This window comes from Gouania willdenowi, chromosome 12 (assembly GCF_900634775.1).
Source record: "Gouania willdenowi chromosome 12, fGouWil2.1, whole genome shotgun sequence".
NCBI classification, from domain to species: Eukaryota; Metazoa; Chordata; class Actinopteri; order Blenniiformes; family Gobiesocidae; genus Gouania; species Gouania willdenowi.
This window is the reverse complement of record NC_041055.1, coordinates 33,203,015-33,222,500: the sequence shown is the minus strand read 5'-3', so window position 1 is coordinate 33,222,500 and position 19,486 is coordinate 33,203,015. Positions and strand designations below refer to the sequence as shown.

At 35.6% G+C, this 19,486-nt stretch overlaps 1 protein-coding gene across 9 annotated transcripts in view; it reads left to right on the top strand.

Moving 5' to 3' along the window:
- Positions 1-6,957: 6,957 nt before the first annotated feature.
- The window catches only part of LOC114472966 (ankyrin-1-like), a 68,492-nt gene continuing 55,963 nt past the window's right edge, over positions 6,958-19,486 (top strand). For 3 of the 9 annotated variants that reach the window (XM_028462289.1, XM_028462293.1, XM_028462292.1), the window contains exon 1: positions 6,960-7,194. In XM_028462289.1, the coding sequence (XP_028318090.1) occupies positions 7,069-7,194 (126 nt within the window). In that variant the 5' untranslated portion in view covers positions 6,960-7,068. Of the gene's footprint in view, positions 7,195-19,486 lie in introns of all 9 variants that reach the window. The other 6 variants (XM_028462290.1, XM_028462288.1, XM_028462287.1 and 3 more) reach the window with 3 other exon arrangements.

The following is a 19,486-nucleotide window of genomic DNA, read 5'->3' as shown; positions in this document are numbered from 1 at the left end:
TCCACAGATGTAAAATATGGTTTAGGACACATACAGTATCTTCCTAATATTTCTGTTAAAACATAGTTTTTTATTTCTCTTGCCGACATGTTGGGTTAATTATGAATAGTTATAGGCTGCTGTATAATCCAGTAATGTAAATGTAACCCAGTATGTGATGTTCCTTTAATCTATAGAACAAGCTTTGTGCTGTAGGCCATTGCAGCTCCAATGCAAACCAAACACATTTACTGTAATGTAACTCTGCTAACGCACAATCAATAAGTATTGATCCATAGGAGCCTGAGTCGGGCCTTCACTGCTCTTCAGTTTCTCTCTCAGGTCCATCACGTAATCCAAGCCTCAGAGGTCAGCGTCATGTCAGGTAGAGAGGAGTGGTTCTCAAACTGTGGGGCAGTGACTCTAAAAACACACACAATGATAACAAAAGTAAGGAAAACCCCTTTGTTAATGCTGTGTCAGCATTATTATTATAATGCTGACACAGCATAACGTGGATGGCTGTTCATCATAGGAATGGGATCCACACAAGGATGAATTCATGTTGGGTGTGGGATACATATGTATGTGTATATACGTATATATGCATATGTGTGTATCCATAAAATGAAGAGTCCGTCCTTAAGACTGCTCTACTGTAAAGTGTCTTGAGATACCATTGGTTATGATTTGGCGCTATACAAATAAAGATTGATTGATTGATTGATTGACATGAATGTGGATCATGTGATCCTCAGATCAGATCCAGTCACATGTTTGTTGCCTCTGTGACCAAGATCCATTTTATTTAGTTTGTTTTCATTTTATCATCTTTCCCTTAATCTAGAGATTCTCAACTTTGGTGTCAGGACCACATTTGGGGTCATGAGACACTAGGAGGGGGTCACCAGATGCCTTCAAGAAACTAAGAATATTTTTTGAACAATTTTTGTTATTTTTTAACCTTTTTTTTTTTGCAACTACACCAAACTTGCCATATTTTAACCTATTTTCTGTAGCTACTATAGTAGCTTACCACCACTGTGGATGGAGTGAAATAATGCACATCAATGTAAAGTGTAAAGTGAAAACGCACTAAATAAAATCCAATGCATTGTTATTATTATTAAAACGCTGAATGTTAACCACAGTTTGAAACAGAAAATGAGTCAATAAACATTTTCACTCTCATTTAGTTCTCGTGAGTTCAAAGATAAACTTTAGATTTAGATTATTTTTACCGTTAGAGCGTTGATTCCTTCAAACATTTTTTGCGTAAATGTCTTATCGGTCTCCAAGGCAGAAATGCCAAGTTAGCTGCTAAAGCTAGCGCTGCTAAAGCTAGCGCTGCTAAAGCTAACGCTGCTAAAGCGAATGCTGCTAAAGCTAATGCTGTTAAAGCTAACGCTGCTAAAGCTAACGCTGCGAAAGGTAACGCTGCTAAAGCTAATGCTGCTAAAGCTAATGCTGCTAAAGCTAATGCTGCTAAAGGGAATGCTGTTAAAGCTAATGCTGCTAAAGTTAGTGCTGCTAAAGCTAACGCTGCTAAAGCTAGCGCTGCTAAAGCTAACGCTTCACACAGGCTCAAAATTCAGGTTTTTCCCTCTTTTCAAACAGTGATTGATCAGCTGATCAGTGCTGTTTCACTTATCGACCTGTTTCCTTTAAATTTGTAAATAAATAAAATAATAGTTAATAATAATCATGACCTGGTTAGTGAATAGTGTACAGTACCTCATAAATGTACCTTTAGTGAGAACTCATACTGTCCTTTTCACACTCTCACTTTACATCAATAATAATAATAATAATAATACATTTTATTTATAAGCACTTTTCAAAAACTCATAAACACTTTACAGTTGTTAAAACAGTTACACAAATAAAATAAATAAACCAAAAACAATAAAGTAAATACAAAAATACATAAGAATCATAAGTTAAAAGCTTGTAAAAGGAATGTAAACAGAGGAGGTCTGTTACTGTAAAACTGTTTCTAACATTAGTTTTATTAAAATGCTCAGATATGAGCATCATTCCTGGGTAGAGTCTGAATTCCTCTCACTAGAGACCCAGGGGTCACCTGTGTGGAAGCAAGAGGACTGCCTTCCTTCCATACTGCTGCTGAGCTGCTTCATTGGTTTTTAAAAGTGACATCATCAGAAAACCCTGGAAACCTCCTCCAGTCTGAATATGTATAATATTAATAATATAAACACTAACATTAACATTACAAACACTGATAGGTTGGAAATATCAACAGAGTGAACGAGCTTGTTTATGTTTATATTCCTCTGACCTTTGACCCCCAGGTCACACATGCTCAGTTCCAGATAGTTTTTTGTGCTTTAGGCACAATTACAACTTTTAGGTAAAGTTATTTTATTAATTTATTTTGGTAACTTTCCAGTGTAACAATTCTTCTTCTCCATGTGGTGTTAAACAGCGTGTTAATGGATTACTGCCCCCTCTGGTAGAAACTAGAAACGCAGCATTTACATTAAACTTCTTTGATCCACACATGATGTGACTTTGTGACGTCATTTTGAAGGTCATTCATCATGCTTATGCCTAATTATAATTATTTAAAAAATAAATTATAGATATATTGCTATATGTGTTTCAGGAAGTGAGTACTGTGATTTCAGTTATTCTAGAAACTCTGGGACCTTATGTATCTAAATATAAACTAATATTACAGAATAAAGACATAAACCATAATAACTGTAATGATCCCACGTAGACAACTGAGAATAGATAGTAACTCTTTTTACTACAGAAGTGCAGCTCCTCCATCAGCCTGTAGAATAGATGCATCACCAATGATCACTGAGCCATAATCATTTATTCAGAGGGAAATAATTCATATTTTATTATTCAACACAGTCTTCTACACGTTTAGTTCTGGTGAGAATGTGTGAAAAATGTTAAACTTTTATCATTTCTATGCGTCAACATTCATATTTTAAAGTTTTGTCCAGGTTTGTATCATCAAACATGTTTATCTACGTTTATTAATAAAGAATAGATTTATTATTTATATATTTTATTTATTTGTAAAGGATTCTGTGTCAGAGATTTACAGTTTTTATCACACATTTTATAATAATGATCAATCTGAGGATTAACAAGGGTTTGTTTTTAGGTTTTTCTTGTTTTGTGTGTTTTTGTTTCTGCTTTGTACATTTTTCAGTATTTTTGTACTTCTGTACTCGTGTTGTGTAAATCTCTGTGATTTTGAATGTTTTTCAGGTGATTGTGTATATGTACAGGTTTACAGTATAATGGCATTCTGTGTTTTTGAGGTAATTGTGTGTTTTGTTGTTGATGAAATATAAAAATAGTGCTTGATATTTAAACGCTGTGTGATGTTAAAGCTTTGCTGACACCCTGTGTGTTGTGTGTGTAAGTACAGGTTTGAATAAAATAAAGCTTTAATAGTTAATAGTTCTTCTAACAACAGAAGATTTAAAAAAATCAACAAAAACACAAAATATAAAATGAATAGAGACAGAAACTATTGCAGGTTTGACATAAATATGGTTTGTGGACATGAAACCATCAATATTTGGTAATGTTTAGGACTTTAAATCAAGACAAAAATAACTAAACAATAACCTCTAATTTTATCTGTATTAAATCTGTATTTCTCCCTCTTCCTCTGTATGAGATGTATTTATTTATTTACTGTAATAATATATAATAATCATCAGCTTTATTTAGAAGATGTGATGAAACTTGTTTAACTCGTGCGTGTGTGTGTGTGTGTGTACGTGTGTGTGTGTGTGTGCGCAGACAGCCCATGTTAAACAAACATTAACAAGTTCTTACGTTTCTAATTTTCATTTATTAGTTTCTGCTTCTTTTTTTTTTGGATATAAAAAGCATGTGTAGTTTTATATCCAGTGTGATTTATTACATATCGTCATCCTTAATATTTGTATCAGCATCAGAACCAAAGCTCTCATTTAGTGTAATGGTCAGGGAGAGCTATTGACAGTAATAACAATAATAATAATTGATTTGTTTGTTTCTTACAAGTAAAAAACATGCATAGTTGTTATGAAAATATTGCATCGATCTATAAAAACATGAAGACAACTAAAATGTAAATGGACATGATTTATATAGAGCTTTATCACCACTGAAACAGTCTCAAAGCTCTTTACATATCAGCTCATTCACCAGTGGGACAGGACTGACATGTAAGGCACTAGTCGACCACTGGGAGCAACTTAGGGTTCAGTGTCTTGCCCAAGGACACATAGTCAGGTACTGGGATCGAACCCCCAACCTCTCGATCAGAAGACGATCCTCTACCTTTAAGGAAGTAAATGTTTTTTCTAAAACACTTTTCACAGATAAAAACTATGAATATTTAAAGGAGCAAATGGCAGAATTTGTGAAAAAATGAACCTGAATTTGAAGTCTTTTAATGTAAATGGTTGATGAAGCGTTTTAAACCAAACAGAATGACTTCACACACTTTTCTACCTATTGTGATACATTTAGTTCTGCTGTTACATTCATTTTCTGCATTTTCTCGTCTGAGTCCAACATAACAGTGAAAACCTCATTTATTTTTCAAAGAAATGACATATTTACATTTGTTTAATTGGTAAGCACTGATTTTATTAATAAACAACTGTTAATGTCAACATCAGATCAGTGCACGGTAACAATAGAACATAAAACACAAACAGACTAGATGTATTTCTATAATCCATGTATGATAGATAAAGATGGATCATGTTGTCACTGTTACAGTTAAAGCTGCATTATTCAGCTGCAGCAGGAAATGAAGAACGCTGCACGCTAACCACACCATGTGACCACCACCACTTCTACACATCTGTCTGAACCCCACCCTTCAGGGTTGGGTCGAGTACGCATCCTCTAGTTACAGTAACTAATCAGCTGATAAACAGATTTATACTGTACTTCCTGCTCTATCGTCCTTTAAATGAAGTCACTAATTTCTAACTGAAATCATTGCTGGTAGTAGTAACAGACAGTGACCACTAGATGGCGCAGTAACAGTGTGTTAAATGCTTTACGCGTGAATGCTGCTGTTATCATCAAACTGATCCTTTTGGTGATAAATATAACGTTTAGCTTTAGCGTTGCTGTGTGAACTAGAGATGAATCATGTGATGTCATGTTTTTGTTTTTTTATATAAACATTATTTTATAAATTAATATTGAACAGTGAAGCGTCTGCAGGCACAGGGATGAGCTGTTTGTGTGAAATCATTTTCATCATTAAATATGTAACTTCATTTTTTATTGTTGTCTGAATATGATTATTAATATTATTATTATGATTGATATGATTTCTAACAATGTGAGCCACAGTGGATGCTCCAATGGCCAGATTTGGCCCCTGGGCCTTAAGTTTGCCACATGTTGCCTATGGTCTGCTTTAGCCTTGGACAGTAATACAGTAATACTGTAATACTGTAATACTGTAATACAGTAATACTGTAATACTGTATACCGCGAAAAAATAGCAATGTTATCAGTTTAAAAAAAATGTTTAAAAAAAAATGCAACGCACTCATATCAGTGATTAAATATCATGTAATTTATTTAATGCCTAAACATGATTCTATGTCCAGCAACAGCTGTGAAATAAATAAATAAATAAAAAGTGTTAAGACAGGTTTGAAGCACAAACATTAACAACTATTAAATCAGTCCTTTTTCTGCACAAGAACATGGATTATCTTTATATTTGATATGTGGATTATATAAATAGATCCACTGCTGCTCCTGATCCCATATCAGTTTGATATCAGCCAGAAAACAAATATTGTATTTTATCAGACCTCATCTAAAATCTCCATTATATATTATATTATATTTATTCAATTGTAGAATACTGTAGATATTATGTTGAAGGTATAAATGTATGTAACCAATCTGTTCATAATAAATGGGTCAGTTTTTCTCATCCCTACTGTTATTGATTATTGTTTTCTGTTTGACATCACATGATCAAACCTTTTCTAACATTCTACACTACAAAATAAAAGTATGTATGATTCATGCTCGTATCGTATCGTATCAGCCAATACTCAAGGCTGTAATATCGGTACAGTATCGGAAGTGAGGAAGTTATATCACAACATCCCTAATGCGCTGATGTGATGTTTATTAATAAAAGCAGGTTTACCACTAAAACTAACGTAGATATGTGTGTTTCAGGTCAGACTCTGATATAAATATATAATAAATATATAATATCTGTCAGACTTTGTCAGGTTCTGATCAAAGCTTGAATAAAGTTCATATAATAAATCACCACAAAACTAAATATTTGTCTCTTTTTCTTTCTCCTCGTCCTCTGCACTAAACAATGAGTCTGTGGGTCACATTAGTCTGATTTATATTTTAAATATATCATATTTTAAATAGTCATGTGAACAAATAAATCAGATCTGTTTAGTTACTGAACGGTGAAGTTTTAAGTCAGAGAACTTTATATTGTGTGCGTGTGTGCGTGTGCGTTATGCAGTTTTTATGAATCGTTGGTGTCTCACTGCAGTTTTCCTTGGTTCTCGTCCTCTGATGACGTGAATCAGTGAAGTATCACGTAATAGATGATCAGGTTTAAGCGTCTCCTGTTTTTCATCTGTGTGCAGGAGGGAGTTGACGTGGTCGGGTAGAGAGAGACGTGAGAGGAGAACCATTGGAAGCTTTGAGCCACTGTTTTCATCATGCGCTGCACGTTACAGAGCTCTGCAGCAGACGTTCTGCTCTGCTCTGCTTTGAGCTGCTCAGCAATGACTGCGTGACTGAGGAGAGAGAGGAAGGAAGGGGAGGGGGAGGAGAGGAGGGGGAGGGGAGTGGATGCAGGCAGCATCAGCACCACTGAAGGAGCTGCAGCATCTTCTCCTCTTTGTGGGCACGTAGCATCCCTTAGCATCCCCTCTATAGCTGCTGCTGCTGCTCGCTCACAGCACGCACACACAGATGTCGTGGTGGCCACCTGAGAGGAGGAGGTAGTCGCTGAGTGGGGGGTGGTGGGGGGGTAGAGGAAACAACAGCAGCAGTAGCAGCACTAGCACTAGTAGCACTAGCATCAACATGGCACAAGCCGCCAAGCAGCTCCGTAAGACCAAGGACCTCGCTGAGGCCGCCGCCCAGGAGCAGCGGGAGAAGGAGGAGGAGAAGATCAAGAAGAGGAATCGATCCAGAGACCGCAGACGCAAGGTACGCCTCATCTACCACTGCACCCCCCCCCCCACCCCCAGAGACCAGTTAGAGTTAGAGATTATTCTCACATCCTTCACCTGCTCCATTAGTTAGAATGTGATTACACATGGACACTGTGTGTGTGTGTGTGTGTGTGTGTGTGTGTGTGTGTGTGTGTGTGTGTGTGTGTGTGTGTGTGTGTGTGTGTGTGTGTGTGTGTGTGTGTGTGCGTGTGTGTTGCTGGAGGTGTGACCACTAAAAGCTGCTGCTTGTTGTTTTTTTACTGATCACTCTGATTGATGACGTTATCTACGACCTTTGAACCTGCGTGTGTCGCTCATACCTGATGGTGTGTGATTTGTTGTGTGATTTGTGCAGAAGTAAAATGGAGGTGGCGTAACACACACCAAACGTTGAGACTGTTCCAGAGCTCGTTCAGTTTTTACACAATGAATTATTCACAGCGTTACCACCAAAATATACCCCCCCACCCCCACCCGGATCAACCTGAATCTCCATTCATCCCTGCACTCCTTCTGTTCACATTTCATTGATTGAAGCCGTGGCATCTTCAGAGCGTTGAAGTGAGGAATCCAGACGCTCACTGTGAGAATTGAAAACTCATCTTCATCCCTGTCTAGAATCTATAGCTCTATGTTCAAAGGATGTACGGAAACAGATTAGGGACACTTTAGAAATTATTTTGGACAAATCAGGAATGAAGTCAAAATGTCGAGATTAAATTCGAAAAGTCGAGTTTAAAGTTGAGAAATCAAGATTAAACTTGAAAAGATGAGATTAAAGTTGTAAAGTCAAAAAGTCAAGATTAAATTTAAAAAGACAAGATTAAAGTTGAGAAATTGAGATTGAAGTTGAAAAGTCTAGATTGAACTCAAAATGTAATATTTTGATAAAAGTCAAAGTTTTGCTAATAAAGTCATATCTACATACGCAGATGGTCGCCGTGTATCAAATGTATATTTTAATAACAGTGTTGTAATCTCTTTAAGGACTTTGTAGATATATTGATAAAAGAAGTAAAAAGCAATATTTTTATGAAGAGGCGGGGCATTGAGTCCGTCTGTGGGAGGAGCTACGGAAACACATTAGGACCAGTTTGGATGGACACTAGAGTAGATTTGACTTTAATAGAAAACCTTCCACTTTTATCACCATGTTGTATTTTGAGTTTATTCTAAAAATGTCGACTTTAATCTCGACATTTTAACTTTATTCTTGATTTTCCCAAAATAATTGTATCATCATAATCGTCTACTGTAAAGGTAGTGTGCACATACAGTGTAACTATCTTTATTCTACATTTAGCTGCTTTTGTTTGTGTTCTGTGTGCCAGTTATAATTAGTTTAAATGTGTTTTACTGTGTGAGGATTATATAACTCATATTTACAGTAGCTCTCATGGTTTCCCTGGCTGGTTGTACAGTATATAAAAGTCTTCTTTACTCATTTCTGTTAGATTTTTCTTTGATTGTAGAAAACATTCTGAAACAGTTTTTCTGTCTTTTTTTAACGATATCACACAACGATACGCTAGTTTTCACTGTTGAAATGTTTAGAAAGTGTGAGAAATGGATGAATATGAGCAATTCTGCCAATAACGCGTCTCACAATCTCACGCTGTTACGCTTAGACTGGTGATCATGTTATCCTGAATACAGAGCTTCATCTCAAGTGTTTTTAATGTGCAGTAAACCCAGAGGCACCATAACAGGAAGGTGGGTAGGACCTCATATTTGGGCCTGTCGGGTGGGGGCCTGGTCCCTCTGTTGATGGCTGGGCCACCGTGTAGAATGCAAATACATCAGGATGGTGCGGTCGGGCATGGTGGAGCGCTGGGTCTCGGGGGCGTGAGGGGGTGCTGCTGGGGGCTCTCTCCGGGCGGTGTCGGCCCAGCGGGGAGTGGGGGTGCCTCTTCCCTATGGGTGTGGCTTGGTCCATGTCTCATGTCCATGTCGGTGGGGGGCCTTGGGGTTGGCGGTTGAGTGCACCGGCTCCTCCGCTTTAAATATAATAAATGAAAAATATACCTTGAAAAATAACAATAAATCCAATACAAACTGTATATTAATGGACAACTAACTACTAGGTTACCTTAAACATAAGAATATTCTATAATTTAATAAAACAAATACAAAAATAAATCAGAAAACCCTGAAAAATACCAGTTGTTTTCTACTGCCAGTGTTTCTATAGTTGTGTCAGCTGTTAAGGAAAGTGTTGCAGCGGAGTAGGGCTGGGCGATATATCGAGTTTTTGATAAATATCAATATATTTATCTAGGAGATATAGCATAGGACTATATTGTAATATTGATATAATTCACGTAACATTAAAAGTTTCTTCCATAGAGCCGATATTATACCTTTTTCTCCTCTATCTGTCCCTCTTAAAGATCAGAGATCAATAACCGTCACACTGTACGTTTATTGTAAACAGGTGAAGATCAAACTCTGCTTCTGTGTCGTTTCAGACGGGACGGAAACAGAAAAGTAACATTAAACTTCGTCCATGAGCTCAGTACGAATCAGGAAGTAGGTCTGACTCAACTCTGACCTTACGTTACCATGACGCTCTTAAAGGGACAGTCCTCAGAAGGCCATCATTACAGCACGTGTAGTAGTGCCAACATATACAGTATATATATATATATATATATATATATATTATGTATCTGATAAATTCACATTTGTCAGTAATAATAAATAAATAATTGATAGTTATTTGTAATAATTAAAAATAAAAACTGTACAGCAGTACAGCTGAAGTTGTTTTTAAAATGTGCACAAATGCACTTTGTTTTATACATTTTGATATTGTTCTCTACACCTCTGTTAATAAAGTGTTATTTTAAAAGTTTGCCTTTGAAAAAAAGAAATGAACAGGAAACCTCAATTACATCACAGAGAAAACATTAATATATATTGATTATTGACATTCTGGTTTGATTTTATACATCTAAGCATCATCTCAAATATCGACATATATATCGTATATTGTGATATAGCTTAAAAGTATGAAGATATTTTAAAAAGGCCATATCACCCAGACCTACAGTGGAGTCAGATTAACTGTTTATTAAATGTAGATCAATATAATCTGATGTATAAACTGATACGTACATGTGTAAAACTGGAGAAATGGTAGAACAGAAAAGCTCTGCTAGCTCTTGCTGTTATTGGTTCACATTATTATTGTTTGGTGAGATGTTGAAGATGCAGACATTAGAGACAGTAGAACCAACAAATTAATAATACACACAACAAGGAAGTAATAGTTTCTGACCATGGAGAGAACAGTGAGAAGCTCTATGGATGGATGGATGGATGGATGGATGGATGGTTAGATGGATGACACCAAACTCACAGCCTGACCCTGACGTTTTATTCAGATCTGTATAAACTTATTCTAGTTGTCGTATCGTTTATTGTAAGAAAGAAAAAACCAGATCCACATGAACAAACATTTAGTAACAGTAGAAAGAAAAAACTTCCTCTATTTTATAGAAATAAATCTCCATTAGAACCAGGTTCAGAGGTGGAGAACATCTGGTTCCACTGGTTTTTGTTAGTGAACAGAAGGACAAACAGAATAGAATAGAAGGATAGACCATCAGAATGTTCTAGACTAGTTGAGCCGTCAGATCTTTATTTTTACAAATGTGTCCTAAAATCTTCTCAATGTCCTTATTAGTAGATCTATGTCTAATAAACACATTATTATGCACCATAATCATTTAATGGCCTTTTAAAAACAGGACTACTTTACACTTATAAATCAGGCTGAATGTTTCACTCTATTAGAAAACAATGGGATGTTTACAGGCAGTTGTGACATCATCAATCACATGATTTCAAGATGGAGGAACACAGGCTCTAAAACTGTACAGTAGTCCTATTTTGAAAGGCAATAAAATGAATATGAAGCTCCTCCTTTCCACACACAAACACATCCAGACTTCTCTCCTTTACACTTACCGCTGTCCGTCACCGTGTAGAACTTTGAAACCGTCCAATTCCACAACCGAGTCCGTTGTTAGCGCTGTGAGCCACGAACCCATAAACATCCCATCATCTGCTCATCAGTTTAAGCTGACTTTTTTTTTTTTTTTTTTACTAAATGTGTAATAATAAGGGAGGAAACAGAACGTTTTACACTTTGTTCCTCTGAATGAGGCTAAAGGATGTTTATCACTGTAGATAAACCATTAGAATGTGATTTTAATTCATACCTCCCCTTTAATGTACTTTAGTTTGTTTTTTTATTGTTTGAAGGGTTAATATAAATGAAAAACTTTGTTGTGCTTGAAAAGCAAAGGATACTGGAATATTTAAAAAATGTCAGAATATTTAATAAACATTTACTTTCTTTAAAAAACACGTCTAAAAATGTATTCTAGGCTATTTATGCACTATTAAAAAAAGTCATTGCTTTTAAAAAGAGATATTACTGGTTGATATTTGACATAAAATGTTGACATTAATATCAGTATTGTGCTACAGTGCTAACTACAGGCTAGTTTTTGACCACCCTGACATTTTAATACGAGTCATTTCCTGTTAAAACTGGTCGTGACTCGTGACCTTCTCCTGGTTTGTTTGTTGACCTTCATTCTGTGACTAAAGAAACGTGTTTTTCATTGGTTTATGAAGTGTTTCAATCATATCATTTAGTGATGGACTGTTGTTGAATATGTATTGTTTTAAATGCTAATATGTTTGTTTTATCGTGTGTATCATATATTATTTTACAACAGATGGAAATTAGCTTTGTAGCTAACTCTGGTTTAACAGTTTGGTTTGTATGGCCCCTGTGGAATAAACTCATGAATAATATGACAATTATAAATCATTGTTCCCTGTTTTGTAGGCCTGCATATTTAATTAACTCAAGGCTAAGCTAACGCTAACTCATTAGCTATGTTAATCATAGGATTAACCTGTGGTTTCCATGGAGAGAGAGAGATCTCGTGTGACCTAAAATCCAGTGGAAGGTTGTCTGTGTACGTATGTATCAATATCAATATCAATATCAGAAATGTAGTCTGATAATATCAGACATCAACAAAGAGCTAAAATTGAGCATCTTTACTTTTAAAAGTAAAAAAATGAGTTAAACTGATCTACGTAACAATAATCACTGATTACAAGTAATTAATACAATTATACGAGTGCTTTAAATAAGCAGGAATCATTAAAGGAACAATGAAAGTCATTGAGTTTCCAATAATAAAAGTGAAGCTAGCTTTGCTTTATGTGATGAAGTTAGATCAGCATGACTCTATCACAGCCTCTAATGGCCTAAACACATTTCATATTACACATGCTAATGCTAATGGCTAATGCAGAGATACAGGATGTATATATGTTACTCCTCCGAACCACAGCAACCAATGAAATAACAGCTTATAAACTGATCAAAAGCTTCTCGATACTTTAGATTTTATATCAAAGCTGTTTCCACTGAAAATGAAATAAAAATAACTATACAGTAAATCAAATTTCTCGTGACGTAATCTGACCTGATTTCAGCGTTAGACCTCCTGGCAGTGGTTGCCCAGCGGTTAAGGAAGTGGAGGGTCACTGGTTCAAATCTCAGCTCCACCATCATTGTGTGATGTTGAGCACGTCCTGGTGCTGCACCATGGCAGTCCACTGTTCCTCAGTAAAGAGTCAAATGAAGAAGTGTATGTAGCTGTACATATATGACAATAAAGTATATATTCATATCCATAAGCCTTTAAATTAGTGCTGCAACACGATTATCTAACAACATTTGAGACATTTTGAATCAATGAAAACAATAAATGATCTTAAGCAACTAAATAGTGTTTATTATTTCCTTTACTGAGTGCTGACATAATGAGTAATATGAATAAAGAATATTATGATTGTATTGTTCACAAAACACTAACATATTTAACTAAGATATATTCATGCTTTTCTGGATTTTTAGTAAACTTTCTGGATCGAAGACACAGCTAAATGTGTAGCATTGTGGTGCTAACTGCTACATGTTTAGCATTGAGGTACTAGCTGCTAAATGTTTACCATTGAGGTGTTAACTGCTACATGTTTAGCATTGAGGTGCTAGCTGCTAAATGTTTAGCATTAAGGTGCTAACTGCTACATGTTTAGCATTGAGGTGCTAGCTGTTAAATGTTTAGCATGTGTTGCTAACTGCTACATATTTAGCATTGAGGTGCTAGCTGCTACATGTTAGCATTGAGGTGTTAACTGCTACATGCTAGAATTGTGGTGCTAACTGCTACATGTTTAGCATTGAGATGCTAGTTGCTAAATGTTTAGCATGTGGTGCTAACTGCTACATATTTACAATTGAGGTGCTAGCAGCTACATGTTACCATTGAGGTGCTAGCTGAGGCTAGCAGAGCTAGCTATTTACAAAGTATTTTCACACAACTAGGCTTTAGTTTTCCATCCAGTGTTTTTATTTAAACTAAAATTAACGTCCACGTAGCTCAGCAACGACTTCTCTGGTTCTCCTGTTTCATGTGTTGTGGTCTGTGCGTCAGTGTTATGGTATACTGGGAACTAGTGACATTAGAAAGGTTCCATGCTGTTTGCAGTGGAGAAAAAAGTGATTAACTGCATTATTCTTTTTTTTTGTGCATTATTTTTGTAATTATTAATCACAAATAATGTAATAATGTTCCAGCACTAGTAAATATATCAAATTAAGAACTTTAGTTGAATTGATTGATGGTATTTAGTATGTTTGGTGCCATTTTGGGAAGTTTAATATCCATTAAAATGACTTTAAACTGAGAATCAGTTCCTTTATGAGTCCCATGAACTGAGATCAATCTTGTGTTTTTGCAAACGGTTGATGAGTTTTGCAGGATTATCGTTGCATCTTTATCGTGTACGTACGTGCACAACAGACAGTGTTTCATTGTTCACTGGGATGATCCTGTAGCTCTGTAGCAGCAGATGAAACGGCTCAGACTCAATAACCAGTATCTGCTGGTTCCCATCACTCGTGTCCACATCAGCTGAAATCAAAGAGATCACGTTGGGTGGAAAAACTGCACTTACTGTAAACTGTATTATTCTGTGCTTGTGAGATTACTGAGAGTAATATCTGCAGGTTTCAGATTCCTTTCATTCAGTGAGATGTTAGAGCTGAGCTGTAAATCATTTACTTCTTTCTGTTGTGCTCATGTATATACAGTATACTGTATGCACAGCTCATGGATGAATACTTAATCACACATACATTATAAACTCTTAATATCAATACTATTTTTCATCTGCTGTAGGTTTGTTTCCAGTGATGTTTTGTTTGATCAGATAAAGACTAGTGTAAACTCCATGGATCAATACTGTAAATCAACAAAAAGAAATATTTGTTTTGATCTCCACTGTAAACTTTCTCTTACTGACATTTGGGTAAAGTTTGGTGCATTGCATTGTTAATTAATACAAAAAAATACAGAAAATGAAAAACTACAAAAAATATAGAAAAGTAAAGAAAAATACAAAAAACAACAAATTTGCACAAAATACAACAAAAAGACAATAAAACTACAAAATTACACAAACAAAAACAAGAAAATACAAAAAATGATACCAAATATACACAAAAGGGCACCAAAACATTAAAAACAGTTTAAACTCTTTTTTAGAGCAAATTCTCTTAGATGTATTAATCTATGAGGCCAATATTATAAAAATGATTTAAGGAAATATAACAGAGTCATATTCGGCCGCTGAGCTAAGATAAGACGACTTGTTGTCACTGTCAATATTTGTGTTTTTATGTTAAAACCTGTCACTGATAAATCTACAGTTAAACTGTGTGCATCATGGTCTGATTATAATGACTCAGCTCTTTTTCAGCTCATACGACAGAGGATCACAGGGGACGCCAAGGTGACAGGAAGTGACACGTAGCCTCTTAAAGTACGCACTCAGCACACATGGAAATGTGCCCTAATCCTCCGTTTAACTTTGACATTTACAGTGTTAGCGTAATAAAACCTAGAGAACATATGTTTTATTATACATAAAGAACATCACACGTCCGTTTACCCTTATGTCATTATAGGCTAAAAATACACAAAAGGAAAAAAGTAAACAAAAGGGCAATAAATATAATAAAACTACATTTTACAAAATTACACAGACAAAAACAAACAGAAAAAGAGACAAAAACAGAAAAGTGTAGAAAAATACAAAAAAGACAACAATTAAAAAAAGATGTTTATGGAAAAATGCACAAAAAGACACCAAAAACAAACAAAAGATATGTAAAAGGATAACAGCCACAAAAACAATACACAGACAAAAAAAATACTCAAATAATAAAGCTCCAAAAAATACATAATTTTCGGAAAAAAACTACAGAAAATTATAGAAAAATACAAAAAAGACAAAACTACATGACAACAAAAAATACAGAATTATACAAAAAGACAAGTTTGCAGAAAAAATGCACAAAATTACACACAAAGGACAATAAAATTACAGAAAAAATTGGATAATAATGTACAATTGGAAAATGAATACAAAAATTATAAATAGAAGAAGAAAAATAGACTGGAAAATGTCTGATAATCACATTTCTGTGGGTCCGACTGGAATAATGTTGTTGTTCTGGATCAATACTTATTGCCACAATACAAACCTATAACGTAATATTTGACGTTCAATTGTTCCCACTGTTGTACGAATGTGACACTTTAGATGTTTACAGTGAATAAGGAGCTCCTATAATAATATGTCTATAGCTTATTTTAGGGTTTATAATAGAATAAACTCATTTTGCTGTGATGAGAAACTGATGACTTACTGGTTATTGATTACTGGTTACTGGTTATTGATTACCTACTTTAAACCAATGATTGAGAATCTGTTTCTGCTATTTTCACCAACATACAGTAACTTTTACAGTGTGTAGTGAAAGCTGCAGCTCTGTTGACTGAGTCAATAGTCACAGTTTTTCACTGATTGTTTTACAACTGGTCCCTGAACGTAGCACATGGGATTAGAACCGTCGACTATGACTGTAATACTGTACGTTGCTGATATTGGACATCAGTCGTCATTTAGTAGCTTTTTCAGACAAAATGACGACTTGTGCAGCTGAAGACCTCCCACCTCCTCAGGGTTTGTGTCTTCAACAGTCTGTGATTTACTCTCTAACTTCAGCCACCAGAGCATGTCAGCGCACTGTTAAAGGGAGAGTAAAGGTTCCTTAGGAGAGCTCTTCTTCTCTGCTTCATTGTCTACTACCAAACCTCTGAGTTAGAACTGTCGCCCCCTGTGGTCACAACTGTTTTTGTCCTCTTTCTGTAAACAAGAGGTTTACATTTAACTTAATATTTAGATCAATTGTAAGATTATAAATAAAGTAAGCCGTTGACTTTGCCTTTTTTTATAAAATGTGTTTCAATGTGAGAGGAGGAGGAGACTATTAGTTAAAGTGTTTTAATTCTCCAACATTCTGAGGTCATCTAAAGGCTTGTGTCCATCAGTGTGATATATATTATAATTCTATTTATAGTGTGATGTTCTACTCTTCGTCCTCTCTCTCTATGACTGCTGCACCAACCTGACTCAGTGGATCTGTCACTCCTCATGTATATATACTGTATGTACAGGCATGAGTCGGCACAATCTGCAGGGACTGATATCTGTCACTTATTGCCTGGATATTGTTATTACCTTTTTACATACTTTATGTATTATTTATACGTTCTGGACATTAGTGTTGAAATGGCTCGTTTTCCCGTCCAACATCTGCAGCCCTGAGATAACAGGTGTGTGTGTGTGTGTGTGTGTGTGTGTGTGTGCGTGTGTGTGTGTGTGTGTGTGTGTGTGTGTGTGTGTGTGTGTGCGTTCCTAGATCCTACAGTGTAGAGCATATGTCAGCTTTGGTTACCGCCTGTTAACAGCAGGACTGGAGATGATGGAGGACGTGTCTGTGTGTGTGTGTGTGTGTGTGTGTGTGTGTGTGTGTGTGTGTGTGTGTGTGTGTGTGTGTGTGCACCTTACAAGCTCATCTTGACTTTTTTTCATTAAAATGTTTTTCCACGAACATTAAATCTGTGTATTTTATGTGTGATTAGAAGGAATTTAACAAAATTTTGCAAAATAAAAAATGGCAACATAAAATCAAGTAAAAACAAAATGAATAAAAGAGTGCATTGACATTTGACCTTCTTGCTTCCCGTAGCAGCTCAGACTCAGTCTGTCATGTTTACTATAGATGTAGAACAAAGCAGATGTTCCGTTGACTGGGGTTGTGCTAATCTACTCGTGGGAACGCTCATGTGTTCAGTGAAGGCAGAGTATTTCATATCATATTCATATCGTATCGTGAGTTGACTATTTTGTTACACCTCTAGTCATTTGTGACGTTGTATATTAAAGCCTCTAAAACATGACACAGAAATGCCTGAAATGCACGTTTTAGGACGATATCACACCTTTAAACGCTATTTTTCATCTGAAAAAAGGAGATGTAACGAGCTGAGTGGTGATCATGTTATCCCGTGACTACAAACGTGTGTTTGAGATTATGTGAAATATTATGGATACAAAGACGTGTTGTTTGTCACTTTGGCTTTTTCTGTTTTTATTTTGTGTGTTTTTATGGAGTCATTTTGATTATTGAAGTTGTCTTTTGTGTGTTTTCTTTGTGTATTTGTGGTTATTTTGTGCATTGATGTCCACATGTGTGTTTTAAGGATAAAATGTGTTTGTGTTCTGATGTCATCACTCACTGGTTCTATCACTGTTTCATTCCTCTCTCCATCTGCAGCGTGTTTTCTGAGGTGAAACCAGGCCAACGCTGACGTTGTGTTATTATGACACAGTTCCACCATGTGTTACTGTAGAAATCACTCCTACTTTATTATTTCCATTGTAAAGATTAAATTTAGATTAGCGTCCTGGAGCTAAAGTGAAGCTATTCCAACGTAACCACATACATACTGTAGACATTTATTGTATTAACTCATTGTTTAATATTTGATATTATGTGAATTATTCATGAATCTCCTTCACTAGAGAAAACATTGAAATGTTTTCACTGCATGAAAAACAACACAACTGAGCTTTTAGAGAAATAATTTAACTTTGACTCTAAAAATGAAGGTCGTTTAAATCTGAAAGTATTTACATCAGAAACAGAAATAATAAAAGGTTTTATAGAAAAGAACTTATTTGTTTAGGATTTACCAGCTATAAATATATTTTAGTTCATGAAACATCTGAGGAAATAGAGTTAAATTTATTTATTTACATAAAAACACTGCTTTTGATATTTGAGATGCTACGTGTCACATGTTATTCTGCTTATTGGAACTAAACCAGAGACTCTTTGAGCAAGGCATTTTGTCTTCTGTTGGTGCGGTAACAACAACAGAACTAACATACACACTAACTACACACAGTAACTGTGTTGTTTCCTGTGTTAATGCTGATAGTTCTTTATTTCAAATGAATATTGATCATGTGACCCTCAGATCAGATATAATCACATGTTTGATGTCTGTTAGGATGATAATCTATTCTGTTATAAATGTGTGGTGATTATTTTTCGCTCTCTTTATGCTCACAATCACTGACCTTGCATCACTTTTATTGATCGTGACTGTTTCCTGTTCAGACCACGTTCAGCTGATCTTTCACTATGCTTTTATTTTGAAGGTGAAACGTTCCTTCCTTCATTCTCTGACCTTACTGCCCATGTTTGACCTCAGCAGTAAAATGTGTTTAATATGAGCTGTTATTGATTATGTGAGAATAGATTGTGTAGGTTTAAAGTTTAGTGGTTTTTATTGTGTAGGAGTCACTAATCTTTCTTCTTACTGACCTGTGTGTCTTTAACCTGTTTATGTAATACTCAGTACTTGGCGTTACACGTTTGAACTTTCCATCACAATTATTAGTCCTTCCTGTTTTCCTGATCAATCATTTCTGCTCCTCTGCGTCCTGTCACACTGACCGTAGGACGACTAATGGATCATCTTCTGCTCACGTGTAGCTGAGTGCTTTAGTTCTCAGACATCTAGTCTGTGTGTGTGTATGTGTGTGTGTGTGTGTGTGTGTGTGTGTGTGTGTGTGTGTGTGTGTGTGTGTGTGTGTGTGTGTGTGTGTGTGTGTGCGTGTGCGTGTGCGTGTGTTCATTACTGTCCATCAAATTTATGAGACGGACACGTACAATTCTAGAGTGAATGCACATTTTCACCATTAACACACAAAATACGACTGTATAATATGGTATAATACTGTATAATACTGTATAATATGTTATAATACTG